Raw genomic sequence first — 14300 nt, 5'->3', positions numbered from 1 at the left:
ATGGAGCCGATGCCCATGCGCACTATGATCCAAAGGAGGAGTCACCTACCTCGTGACTTTCAAAGACTTTCCGGACAAAATCAAGTGCAAACATCCGGGCCCAACACCAGATGGCGATCTATGCTAAGTGTGTGGATCTGCAGCTCTACATGCCAGGAACAGATGCATACTTGTAAGTAGCATTTGCCTTTTATAACTACTGTGTGGTTTCCCTTTCATTTAGGATATCACAAAAAGAAGAGGGAAGAAACAGCCAAATACGTAGAGACCAAATCAGTGAGTGGGAAATGCACCAAATTTGTAAAACTGCCCTCACACACAGCAAGCTGTGTCATGCTTCATCATAGGGCTGCTACAACACCTTTTGGAATTAGAAAAATCAAAAAACGGCGGTGAAGGAGGCGAAATACGTTGGCGGACAGCAGCCCTAGAAAGCAAGTGTGTGTGTGGGCGGCTGTCCTCACTCCCACGCCATTTCGAGTTTATAAACTTAATCCACTCTGTTCCTCTCGAAAGGCGAGAGACCTCATTTGAGGTATTTTTTCATTGTACTTCCCAAATTGGGAGTAGGAAGGTTTCACAACTGGGAACAACAGTGGTGAGAAGTCCTGAGGGAAGCTGGGTTAATTTTTAGTACCGGCTGAAACATGTCAACAGCCATGCAGAGTGGGGGGGTTGGAACCTCATTATAAGCTCTCCAAACCTATCACCCACGTTTTTTGATTTTTCTAATTCCAAACTGAGCACCTAATATTAAAACTGGATTAAGGTTTTCCCAGTATTGGTTTTTAATCACTCTATCACTGGTTCTGCACTTTAAACTCACCATTGGTTCCACGTTATTTTGTACCTTGTTTGTTTGTCTCCCCTCCCCTATTGCTCCACCTCCAGGCGCTTGGCTGGCGCGGAGGTGTTGTAGCAGCCCTATGATGAAGCATGACACAGCTTGCTGTGTGTGAGGGCAGTTTTACAAATTTGGTGTATTTCCCACTCACTGATTTGGTCTCTACGTATTTGGCTTTTTTTTCCCTCTTCTTTTTGTGATATCCTCTGTAGCTTTTGTGTTTTGCTTCCCTTTCATTTAACCAATACTATAAGGTTGCATTCTGGTAAAACAAGGTGCTTAACATTCCTTCAAGACTTAGCCTGAAGGCTGCTCTCCATAGCTTCCACTAGGATAGCTTTCATTAAAGGTTATCTTTGACCTAATCACCATAAGGGTTGTTTGGACTGGGACAAGGGGCCTACTTTAACTAGTTGACAGCATATACCAGGCCAACTTCTCACACAGTGGGCACAGCATCAGGGTAATCTGTCTGATTGCGTGCAGATCTCGGAGGGCACAGCTCAACAATTGCAGTTGTTGCTCACGAACGTAGATTGCAGCGAAAGGAGGAAACGCTGGACGATTACGCAGCGACTTCGGCTTAATTCAATTGACCTGGGGTTATGACGAATGACATGAAGAATGCAAGGACCCCTCTAGATGAAGCAAGTGTTTAGAGGATTATGAGATTGACGTATGGGGCTCAAGCAGATGCCTTTTTGCGCTGAAGGTTGATTAATTTGGACTACACACAGTTTAACTATTGTTGTAGAGTGTACCCCCGTCCAGAGGAAGCCAATAAGAAAGTGGAGGCTGAAACGCGACCGCGTCAACACACAGACAAAGGAGGAGTCCGCCTATTGTTTTAATTGAAACATTAGTTTTTTGGCATAACAAATTAAGATAGAGGGAAGATACCTCTGACGCCAAGAGGACTACCTTTGAATGTGTCACTGAGATGGAGAAGTGTACATTTTTAAGAAATCGATAGGGGAAAATATAATTGTTGTATATATGAGTATGTATATATGGATTGTCTTGTAATTTATTTATTATTTTTTATTTGTAATGAATTTTAGTTTTTTTGTGTAGTTCATTTAGATGCACACTGATGGATATTTGCACCTGAAAAATAATTATCGAATTTGCTATAAGAAATGGCGTTTTGCCAAGGTAATTTATAAACTTTTGTGCAAAAATAAAAGTTTTATCCCTCTATACCAGTTGTTTGTATATTGTAGATGTTTCTATGCCCAGGTATGGGAGGGTCATTTGGGCAGTCACCGTAGTGTTCTTCTGCACGAACGAGGATTGGGTCAATGGTAGATCCCTCTCCCTTCCCCAACCAGAGTTTGCAGTGGTGACGGATGCATCCCTTCTGGGGTGGGACGGCCCCATGGGAGAGCCGGAGATCAAAGGCCTCTGGTCCCTAGCGAAGTCTGGGCTCCACATCAGCCTTCTGGAGCTTTGGGCGATTCGTCTTGCACTAAAGGCATTCCTTCCCTCTGTCTGGGGAAGAGTAGTGCAGGTGTTCATGGACAACACCCCTGCCATATGATACTATTACAAATCGGGCGGGGTGGGGTTGTGGACCATTTCAAGAGGCTCTCTGCCTTTGGGCATGGCTGGAACATCAGGGCATGTTCCTGGTGGTTTAGCACCTGGCAGGTTTCCTGAAAGCCAGAGCGGACAAACTCAGTCGCAGGTGCATGATGGATCACAAATGGCGTCTTCACTAGGAGGTGGTGCAAGGTCTTTCAGCAGTGGGGAGAGCCTTGGTTAGATCTATTCGCCACCGAAGAGAACGCGCAATGTCAGCAGTTCTGCGCGTTGGAATTTCCAAGGCAGCACTTGCTAGGCAATGCTTTTTGTCGCGAGTGGAGTTACGGTCTTCTATACGCCTTTCCGCCTATACCACTTCTACCCAGAGTGCTGAAGAAGAGCGACCGGGCCCAAGTCATTCTTGTGTCTCCGGACTGGGCACGAAGAGTCTGGTATCCTGAGCTGTTACACATGGCCATCGATCGTCAGATCAGACTGCCTCTTCGGAAGGATCTTCGGTCGCAGCAATACGGGGACTGTCCTCCACCCGAACATTTCCAGCCTCCACCTCCTTGCTTCGCGATTGAGCAGCAGCAGTTGACGGCTTTCGACCTTCCTCCCGAAGTCTGTAACGTTAACTTGGCAGCCAGGCTTCCCTCCGCTAAAACGGTATATACCTGCAGATGGAACAAATTAGTGGCATGATGCACAGCAAAACCTGTGGATCCCCTTTCCGCCCCTCTTTCTGAGGTTCTCTTGTTCCTCCTTTCTTTGGCCTAGCAAGGCTCTGCTCTGGGCACTCTTAAGGGCTCTCTCTCAGCTATTTCAGCCTTCCTTAGGCTTCCTGATCAACCTTCTCTTTTCAAGTCCCCTATTATAAATGGATTCCTTAAGGGCATTACTCATCTCTTCCCTCCTATTCCTTTCGTAATGCTTCAGTGGAACTTGAACTTGGTTCGGACTTCTTATGTGCAATCCCTTTGAGCCGCTACATAATTGTCCTCTCAAAAATTTAACTTTGAAAACTGCCTTCTTGGTTGCCATCACCTCTGCTCGCAGGGTGAGTGAGCTTCAAGCCCTTTCTTGGATTTTCATCCGGACAAGGTTGTCCGTCGCACTAGGCCTCCTTCATTCCGAAAGTGGTTACTTCTTTCCACATTGGACAGACTATCACTTTGCCCACCTTCTTTCCGCCTCTGCATCCTTCTAAAGAGGAAGAGCGGCGTCATCGTCTGAATCCAAAACGTGCGCTTTCCTTCGATCTGGATCGCTTCAGACCATTCCGGGTGGATGACCAACTCTTTGTTGGCACCAAGAAAGGTCAGGCCATACAGAAACGGACCATCTCTCGATGGGTCGTTCTTTGCATCAAAATCTGCTGTTCCTTAGCGAAAAATGATCCTCCAGTAGGGTTGCGTGCCCATTGCACCAGGGCAACGGCAGCTACTACAGCTTGATGTCTCACTCACTTTAAGCTCCATGACATCTGCCAGGCAGCTATGTGGGCTTCACTGCACACTTTTACCAAACACTACTGCTTGGACAGCCAAGTCCAGAGAGACGGCTTCTTTGGCCTTTCGGATTCTCCAGGACTTTCTGGTGTGAACTTGGTACGCAGACCGACCACCGGGGTTGGTATTGCTAGGGTATCTATTCTAATGTGATGAATCCATAACTAATTGTCTTTTTCAAATGAACAAGTTACTTGCCTTCGGTAACGATATATCTGTAAGAGACCTAGATTAGTTATGGATACCTCACCGCCCCACCCATCCTCCCCGTTCTGCGAACTGACATCTAGCGTAAGGGACTTCCTTTCAGGGCCCTAGTTTTCGTGCACCAGTGGTCAGTGTCTTGCGTGGCTCTGCACTTCTGGCGTGGAATGTCGTGTAAAGAACTGACGTCGGCGTTGAGGGTGGCGTCTAAGTAGATACCGTGACGTCGTTCCGGTGACCACGCCACCTTTCGACGTGCTGAGGTACTGCGGAGGAAAAAATTTCTCCGGATCCAGTCTGACGCCTGGGGGTCATTCTAAGGTGGGGAATCCATAACTTATCTATGTCTCTTACCGATATATTGTTACCGACGGTAAGTAACTTGTTTGTCGCTGTACTATACCTGTTTGTAGATCTTGTTCTTCCTTCTATAGGATAACATTGCACAACTCGGAAATTACACTGTGTCCACTTTTTAAAGTGAAACTTTTTTTTATTTAAAAACTTACTTACCTGAACGATTTTTCTCTGATGCCTAAACTTGTATAAAGATACTTGCTTTTTTTATTAATAAGTGTGAATCTCCTTCTTGAGCTGTGTCATTTACTGATCATTGTGTGTATTTACTCCTCTGTTAAGCCTAACGCTGCTCGACCAATCTGCTCCCAACAGAGTACTTTGGGATCGCATAGCAAGCCCCTGTCCACTCATAAGGGAACCCCAGGACACTTTATGCGGTATCAGATTTTTAATATATCAAAAAGCCAGCTTCATACAATCGCCTCTCCCATCCCTTGTACACAGCATCCTAAGACTTTTCAGTATGGAGACTTCAACTGGTCAGTGGTCACAAGTGTCTAAGAGCTTTAATTCCACCCACAACTGCCACTGTTCTAACTGCTTCTTTCCCACCAATATTTCAAATGGACTTCCTGGAGTGAATGGAGACCGAGGTCTGGCTGCTTCCCTAATGTTTCTCTGGGAATGGAAGATGAATGCAGTTAATGAAGCTTGGGCAGAATTTTCCCAGGTTAAAGAACTAGTTTCATCTCTTGGAGATGGGCATAGTGTGTCAAAGGCTTTGATCTCCCTGCTGCCAGCAAAGTAGTTGGCTTGACCAGTACGATAGTTCAAAACCCAAATCTAATTAAGGACTGACTCAGATATATGACCAAAACCCAAAGTACATGAAGTAATGCAGCTATTGCCCATTTGATATTCTATTTGCACTTTTACCTATAGAAAGATATTAAACTCATTTCTAGGTATCAACAATGTGAAGTTGTTTTTGGTACAACGTTCATCTACAGTGTGAATACAGTTAAGCACTACAAACATGCAGGGAAGCACTATAGTCAAAAGAAATGCCAAATGTAAATTATAAGGCCTACCATAAACAATTAATAAAATGCCCCATTTTCAACCAGCTAGCTGTGCGCAGGTATCAGACTGAGTTAGATAGTTCCCCTTGTTAAGTCTGTTCAGATGTGCACAGTTGTTCACTTGTAACTATCCCAAGACCTTTCACCCCAGCTAAGCAGCAGCCCGTCTTACTTAAAAAGGGGGGCACTACCTGTTAATCAAATCCATTTTACTGGAGCTTAAAGTGAATGAGACTTCTGCACAGCAGACCTAAAAATTGGAATGGTTCAAAAGCAAAAAATCCAGGAGGGCTTAATGGGTGAGAACTCTGTTCAAAAATGTATTTGGATGACTGTCTTTCCATACTTGCTGTATCTCGGTCACTTCTGTAGCCATTTCCAAAACATGAGTTACTTGACTTACAGGGCAAAATGGTGAAATTATTTGAGTGGAGTGACAGAGGATGATGGGCAGAATCGGGAGGGTACTGAGGGAAAGAGTAGATCTGGCTTTTGCATTGATAGCTCAATGGACTGTGAAGATATCAGAAACGTGATGGCTATTCATGAGCCAGGCAGTAGTAAGGCGGTCACAATGGGACTTCTCCTGTAAGGAGAGACAGACTGAAAAATGCACTTATTGCTATTCCAGTGGAAAAAAAACTCTGAAGGCGTGGGAGAGCGTAGCCACTCACGGATGCCAAACAGCGTTTCCCTCTCCCAGTATACCAGCACCCGCTAACCTTTTGGTTTTTCCCTGCTCTAATGGGGGGAGTGGTTTAGGCACTGGGAACATGGTGAAGGCAGAACACTGCTAGAGGTATGTGTAACCAAGGGAAGATAAACATTTGATTTAATGTAAAATGGACTTTCAGGTTGGGTAGCAAGACCGGTCGTAGTAGTTACAACTGAGGCGTTGGTGTCTGTGTCTCAGAAACAGGGGCCACAGCAAGGAAGCTAATCACATTTTAAACCTGCATCAGGCACCCCCCCCCCTCCCCTCCCACTTGTTAACCCGCGGGCTACACCGGGAGTTTTTCTATTTGGTCTGTTTGCTCACAACCCGCTGTCGTATCATTTCCACTTGCGCTTGAAATTTTGGTGCTCAAACCAAAACCTCTGCCCTGAATCTCTAGTGTCATAATTAAAAGATCAATAGAGCAGAGAAGGAACACCCGGTGAAGTGTGGTGTGGGGGGGGAGGTGTGTGGGGGGGGGGGGGCTAGGTCTCGCTTCTCTCCCTCAGAGCCCCGCGAGAAGGGATAAAACGCTCCTGGGGAGGGGCGGTGATACAGACGACTTTATTAAATGTTTTCAGTTTTTCTGCGGAATCAAACATTTTGCCACCACTCTTCCCGCTCGCTCAGAAGCTGTCACTCCTGTTCGCTTCCTGGAGCTAATGAGGTTTTACTCCATGGCTTGTGCGTGGCCATGGAACCATCTCTAGATACCTTCAAAGGCGCTTTCGCTTCGCCTCACTCCTCCTGTGGATGCCTCTTTATTCCCTCTTTCTTCTTTTGAACTTCCAAGAACAAGGGTAGAGAGTTTAAATTTGTTGGATTTTCGGTTTCTTTTTTTTTTTTACTTTTTTTTTTTTTTACGCCTTGCTCGCCTGTCCCTAAATTCTCTAAAGATTGACCAAGAGGTTCTACAATGTTTTCTCTCTGTCCACGCTGATCCAGGGTGTTGTATTCAATGTATCAAACGATAATCTTTGTAATTTAAAAGTTTACCTGATGAGCATTTTAACCAAGGGGTGGATTGTAGTTTATAGGAATCGGGAGACTGAGCCATAGACCAGTGCCAATTACATGCCGCAAGGAACCAGTGAATCATTCTCACATTAGGTTTGATATCTGATTGACTATGCCACACACTGCAATCTTTTACAAGCATTTTTTTTGCCAAAGTTTTATATAGCGCAAACCTGACAAGAAATCAGGTACCAGAGTGCTTTACATGAGCACCAGTTGCGTTACATGAGGACACTTTATTTTTTTTTGTTAGGCACATGAAGATTAAGTGATTTGCCCAGAATCACAAGATGTTGAGCTTTGTTGCAGAGACTCTAACCTGGTTCCCCAGATTTGAAGTCGACAACCCATAAGTTAGGCTACATCCTCTCTCCATTAGTCAGTAAGGTTGCTCTGTCTTTCCCCTACTGACGGCAATGGAGGATGAGTTGTGCTGCAGTGTTTGTTAAATTATACGCCAAGGAAATGCAAATTGTGTGTCAGCGATGGTTATGCGCAGACCTAGTGCGATGCTCACTGTGCTATTAGACTGACGCTGTACCTCAGTGACAGTGCCCCAAATCACGACACTGGTCTGTGATTGGTTGTGCCTGGCAGATCAAACCAGACTCTTCCTGTTGCAGCAGGACCAAGTGTTATTTCCATATGGCTGGTCTCTGTATAGAGTGGAATAGTAGGCACAACATTATAGATTGGAATGTGGCCCTGACAAATAACGATTGGGTGACTGAGTCTGATTTAATCTTTCCACCTATCACTTTTTGTTTTTCTAAGGACTGGTAAATTATACAACATACTGTGTAACTAAAGATAAATTATGCAACTACACAAATTAAGTGGATCTCATTGAAAATATAGTTCACCAAGACTTAATAATCGTATCTTGCTTGGAAGAACAAGAACTCTATTTTTTAAAATCCCTTTTCTGAAAATACATAATTGTGTACTCAGAGGAAAAAAAAAAACGGCACTTAATCAACACCGGTGCTTGAGCCTTTTTTGGTGGACACTGGGAGATTAAGTGATTCGCCAAGAAAATGCCTGTTCTAAGAGTAGTGCCGTATTAGCGCTCTCATTGGTCAGCCAGCACAGACCGGAGTGCATGACTCATTCACAAGCTGTGATAGAATGAACGACCGCCTGAATGCTGTCTGTGCGGAAGAAGCGTAAAAACAAGGATTGACAAAGTCAATAGTTCTGGCTTGCATTTTTTGTCAGTGCGTGTGAGTATGTCTGTGCTTGGTCATGCGTGCGTGTGCACGTGTGTTCCAGTGTGCGTGCGTTTATCTCTGTTTTTGTACGACTGGAACAGTGTATATCTCTGTGCGTGTTTTTGTGTGTCTGTGGGTTTGTGTGTGTGTGTGTACTTCTCGGTATGTTCGCATACGCTACCCTGTGTTTGTGCGCGTGCCTGTTTGTGTGACAGTGTATGTTTGCATGTGTAAATCAGTGCACCCCAAATACTACCACTCAATAACTCAGAATTACATACCACATAATTACTCAACACACCATTAATACAATCCACATAGTCACTCAGTGCCACACACTAACACACCACAAATGTATAACTACACTCAATATAATATACATACATACACTACACATAACTCAGTACCACATAATTACACTATACTCAATGCAACATCAATACACTACACAATACCATTAAGTACAACATATAACACTTTTTATTACAACTTTTCTACATAAAACACATCAGCCACAATACTCTACAACATAGACAACACTTCAAAATAAATCCATAAGGTCCCAAAAGCGAGACCTATTGGCCGCTATGCCAATGCTTCTTTTAAATTTGCGATGTCCAAATCTCCACATCTGAACTGTAGTATGTTGAAATCATTACTCTGAATGCGATCTGTATTGTATGCAGCCGTATATCCTCATATCTGTCTGCTTTTTGAGTGTCTTGCAATTTATGCAATTGTATGGTTAGCATAACCGTTCGCAAGTTCCTATTTCTGTTCGGTGTTCTACTGGTGCCTTCCCTTTAACACAAACTGTCTGAAGGTGTTTGAGTGCGCTGTTATTGGATTCTGAGTGTTAGTCTGGTTGTCACATTACATGCCTAATTTATTAGAACTGTGGTATGCTGAAGTATCGCGCAATTTCTGTTCTGACTAGTATTTATATTCACATATAGCAAGCTGGTCTATTTTACCCCTCATTTTATTGTAATATTTTCTTCAGGCGACCGGAGATCAAAATAAATTGATCATGATTTGGGATCCTGCATCATGCCAACATCTGCACAAGTTCACAGGTCACCGGGGTCCTGTCTCGGTTAGTAATTTTTTTTTCTTTGTTTTTTTTCCTGAGTAACTAGTGAAACTGAGATGAAATGGTGGGACTTTTGGACTTTACTTGCTATATCCATAACAGCCCTGATAACTTGAACTGTTGTCTTTTTTCTGTTATACAGGGTTTGTCATTCCGGAAAGGCACACACCAACTGTACAGTGCATCACATGATCGCTCCATAAAAGTCTGGAACGTAGCTGAGAATGCCTATGTTGAAACATTGTAAGTAAAGATCTGATCTCTAATGATTCTGGTGGAATATCTGGGTGATGATTGGCTGTGAGCACAGCTAAGATTTAGTCTTGGGAAAATGGCGGCTCTAGGTGATGCATGGCTGTTTTTACCATTTCCATTGTGACTGTTTTACTGCTGTTGGCATTGAAATATTATGGCACTTGCTACATCTCCTGCTTTGCTGGCTAGTGCTGTCTGGGTAACGTGCCACACTAGTCCTCAGCCCAGTGATTAGTAAAAGGATAAGTGCCAGGGCCCAAAGTTTCCCTCTGAATCCCACGGACAGCGCTATAGAGTTTTGGAATGCTGACTACCAAAACTGCATAGTCTTGATTCCACCTCTTGCCTCTATAATCCACCGCCGGACATGCTGTGTGCCTCTTTATCTTACTGTTGCACATTCCTGCTCTTTTCCTTTCTCAAAGTTGTCGCATATTTTTCTCCCCCCCCCTCCCCCCATTTGCGTTTTTTCTCTCTTCCTCTGGGTCGAAGTCTGATAAGGAAAATAAGAGTTTACCCCCTCCCACCCCATGAGTGCCAGGGTGCCCCACCTGCCAGCTCAAATTAACAAGTGCCTCTGTCAAAAACACAACTTCAAGTGACAGGGATGACTTCCTTTTTCTACAGAAAGTTTCATTTGACTAGAATAATGTGTTTAGTACAGTATTAAGAGGTTGCCGTGGTGTAGTTCTATTGCTCGAATCTCTTTGGATGTTTACCCTCTATTTTTTTTTTTTCTTCCGTTTCTTTTTTTTCCTTCCCTTTCTTTTTTCACTCCTTAATTTCTTGTTCTGTCTAAAACCCCTTTGCCGCCCCCCCCCCCTGTTTTCCACCAGCCCACCTACAACACTCTGTTCTGTGGAAAAACTGCAGCTGTAATTTTAGCTGTTACTAGTAATTTTGTAAATATCCAATGCTTTTACCGTAAGTACTGTAAAATGTTTTTGCTGCCGCTTCAGATGCTGTATAAAATGTCTCTGTGAGATTAATGCATTTGCTGTTAGCTGAAAAAGAACTAAGTATTGTTCTCAATGGTATATTATTTTTACTGTCTTCCTCTTGTCTCTTGCAGATTTGGGCACCAGGATGTGATTACTGGATTGGATAGCCTGAGCCGGGAACGCTGTGTTACAGCCGGTGGAAGAGATGGCACAGTTCGGGTTTGGAAAATCGCAGAAGAGTCCCAGCTGGTGTTCCATGGCCATGAGTAGGTTTTCTGTCTCACTTTGATAGTGTAATAACGTGGCATAGATATTGGAGACTTGCACAATATTTAGAGTGGATTAGAGTTAATGTTTTGAGATGCAGTTTTGTGCAGATGTTAAATTAAGGTATTGTAGCAAACACCAGAAGATGATGGACAGTTTCGGAGTTTGACGCCTCATCGGTCAGGCTAGCTTGAATCCAGTTGCAAAGTGAGCAAGGGACCCACGTCTGGGGTTTCCATGGCCACTTAGGATGAACATAGAAAGCACAATAAGATGATGGACGGAGTGCTGAAACAGTTCAGTCAGTCACCCCCCAGTCACAGATCTGGGTTTAATCCATCATTCTTCTGCTCACTAAGCCACCCCAGTTTGGACCCAGCCATATGCAAATCAGTCTTGACCCTGTGCCTCATGGGGATAGTCCAGCCCGAACTGCAAGGCCAGGCCCTCCCTGGACCAGAAAGGAGCATCCTGGGACTGGTTTGTAAGCCCTAAATTGGCAGGGTGTGCCTAGACTGGCTTGGCAGTTATGGCTGGACTGTTCCCATGAGGCATGGGGTCAAGACTGATTTGCATATGGCTGGGTCTGAACTGAGGTGGCAAAGTGAGCTAAAGAATGATGATGGATTCAACCCGGATCTGTGACTGGGGGTGAGTGTCTGAAAAGTGTCAGCACTCCGTACAACATTCCAAGGTATTGTTCCTGGAATTTCACAACATGTTGAGTCTAAATCACAGCAAAGAGACTTGTAGTTTATCTTCAGATTTTTTCATCTACCACCAACAAAAGTAAAGGGCACAGCAGAGGACATAGCAGAGGGCATAGGCACAGTAAAGGGTGCCGCAGAGGGCAGAGTTTCAGCAGGTACTCTTGAAAGTTGTTTTTGACTTACTGTAACCTAGGCAGCGAAACATTCAATCTATATGGCATGCAAGGATTCTAAGGCGATGAAGGACCAATCACAACAGATCTTCCACCACCAACAAATACACAAAATACATCTTGCAATGTCTAGGGTAACGGAAGACCTGCATCTAGCTATTTACGTAGCATAAGGAAAAACGGAGCATAGTCAACATAAAAATAAACATCTAGAAATAGTACACAGCGTACATGCTAGGGCTGATGGTAATATTTGAATGTGGCAAATAGATGGGATGATCTTCTTTCTACCGGAGTACATAATCCTTGAACTAAGGATCCTGGCCACTGAAATGTCTAAGGACTTGTACTGTTTTTTGATTCCCATCTGTGCTAGGACTCATTGCCTCACCATGTCCTATTTGGCCAGCTGTGACATACTTCACCACTTTCCAGAACATCTGTTCCTTTTGACCTTAGCTATTTACATTCCTTTATAGCTAGATCTTCCCTTGGTCACCCATCCTGGTTTCCTCACAGAAACCATGCTTCACATCCTGGTATTGTTTGTAGCTCTGTTGATAGTCGGCCAGGCTCTCTAACTCCACCCTGACTTTCTTTTCTTTGGGAGTCATAACAGGTCAAGCTTGGTTACTGCATTCCTTCCCTTCAAGCACTGAAAAGGAGACATTGAGTTTCAGTTTATTTTATTTGTTTTGGTACTCTACTGAGGACCACACATTTTATACAATAAAATTCAGTTACATATACTTTTAGAGTTTCATATTAATACAAAGCTAAAAAAGGTTTTAAAAATTATAACAAACTAGTTCATTAGGAGGAAATTTGCATACTGTGATCAAATCCTTTACGGTGGTGATACGGCAGTTAATGTATATAGGATACAGATGTTTTGTCCTAGCTGCCACTACTTTTGGGTTAGGGCATATGAATAAAAGATGTTCTACATCCTGCTCCCCTCCGTGGCAGAAGTTACATAATGAAGATCCGTTTGGGTGCCATCTTGATGTTGTGGTTAGCACTGGTAAAATGCCGAGCCTTAACAGGATAATTGATCTCCTTGCTCCGTGCGAGAGATTGAAGTATGTATATTGTTGCACTTGCTTAGGTGCGATTATTTCCGTGAAACTTTTATACAGAGTCCATTTCGCACAGTGTGAAAAATCAAGGTCATAACTGAGTCTGGGGGTGAAACATTTTAAAAAGAGTTTCAATTGTGACGGAGTCCACGTGAGCAACAGGTTAACATTAATCTCAGCTAGTTTAAATACAGTGGACATGTTGCTGAAGAATACTTGTTTCGGATCGTCACAGTCAAAGGTCTCGATTTTAAGTAGTGAACGAAGAGTTCCAGCCTTTGCGTGCAGCAGATTATATGCCCACCTGATGACGTTTGCAATAGCTCTTGAATAGGAGCTCGTGATAGAGAATTCGAGGCGAAGAGCTTGCACCGGGGTGGAATGTGATACCTTCAGCATTTTCCTCAGTATCTTCCCTTCTTTTTGGTCCAGGAATGACCACTGTTTTATTGGAATATATTCCAAAGCAAATGATAAAACTGGAGGTATCTTTGTACTATATACTTTGAGAAGGGATGAAAAATGTCTGTTGCCTGAAGCCACGTATAGTCTTTGAAGGGCACCGGCATGCACCTCGGATTTCCTAGTCAGGTTATTAACCTGTAAATTGATTTTTAATGTCTTAGTGAAAATCCTACCCAGGTATGTATATTCCTCTGTCTCTTCTATTATTCCGGCGCCGAGTCTCCAACAAAATTTGGTGCTTCTTTTTCTTCCTGAGAAGGAGACTATTTTTGTTTTGGTGAGATTCGGTATTAAGAAGTTTTCCTGGCTATATTTGTTCAGAGTGTCTAGAAGTCTTTGCAGGCCAAAGGGCGTAAGATCTAACATTACGATATCGTCTGCATATAAGAGGGCGTGAATATTATGGGCTGCGGTCTTTGGAGGCAGACTTGGCGTTTGTTGCAAGTGCTGAGGCAAATCACTGAGATATAGTGAAAATAACAAGGGGGCTAAGAGACACCCCTGTTTAAGACCATTTGCTGTTGGAATTATATTGGTCAGGCCCTTTTCACTCCCCATTTGCACTTGACACCACGTGTGCGAATGCAGTGTAATTATAATTTGTAATAATTGTTCAGGGATTTTTAACTTCCTCAGTTTTTTCCAGAGTGATGGTCTGTCTACTCGATCAAATGCGGTAGAGAAATCGATGAATGCTGCGTATACCGGTTGGGATTTTCCTACAACGTATTTGTCGAGGATTGTTTGTAGTGTCGCGATGTTGTCGATAACCGAATGGTTAGGCCTGAAGCCGGCCTGATATAAGGGGATTAAATCCTGAGAAAATGCCCAATTTTTAAGTTGGTCCAACACTTCGGCGGCGAAGATTTTCCCCGTGGCATCTAGTAATGCTATTTGGCGATAGTTGCC

General features: G+C 43.7%; 1 protein-coding gene across 2 annotated transcripts in view; it reads left to right on the top strand.

The window, feature by feature from the left end:
* The window catches only part of RRP9 (ribosomal RNA processing 9, U3 small nucleolar RNA binding protein), a 153736-nt gene that overhangs the window by 87564 nt on the left and 51872 nt on the right, over positions 1-14300 (top strand). For both annotated transcript variants that reach the window (XM_085625167.1, XM_085625168.1), the window contains exons 8-10: positions 9412-9504; positions 9644-9744; positions 10829-10963. In XM_085625167.1, the coding sequence (XP_085481293.1) occupies positions 9412-9504; positions 9644-9744; positions 10829-10963 (329 nt within the window). The remainder of the gene's footprint in view (positions 1-9411; positions 9505-9643; positions 9745-10828; positions 10964-14300) is intronic.

Source organism: Triturus cristatus, chromosome 9 (assembly GCF_964204655.1).
Source record: "Triturus cristatus chromosome 9, aTriCri1.1, whole genome shotgun sequence".
Lineage (NCBI taxonomy): Eukaryota > Metazoa > Chordata > Amphibia > Caudata > Salamandridae > Triturus > Triturus cristatus.
This window is presented reverse-complemented; position numbering and strand designations above follow the sequence as displayed.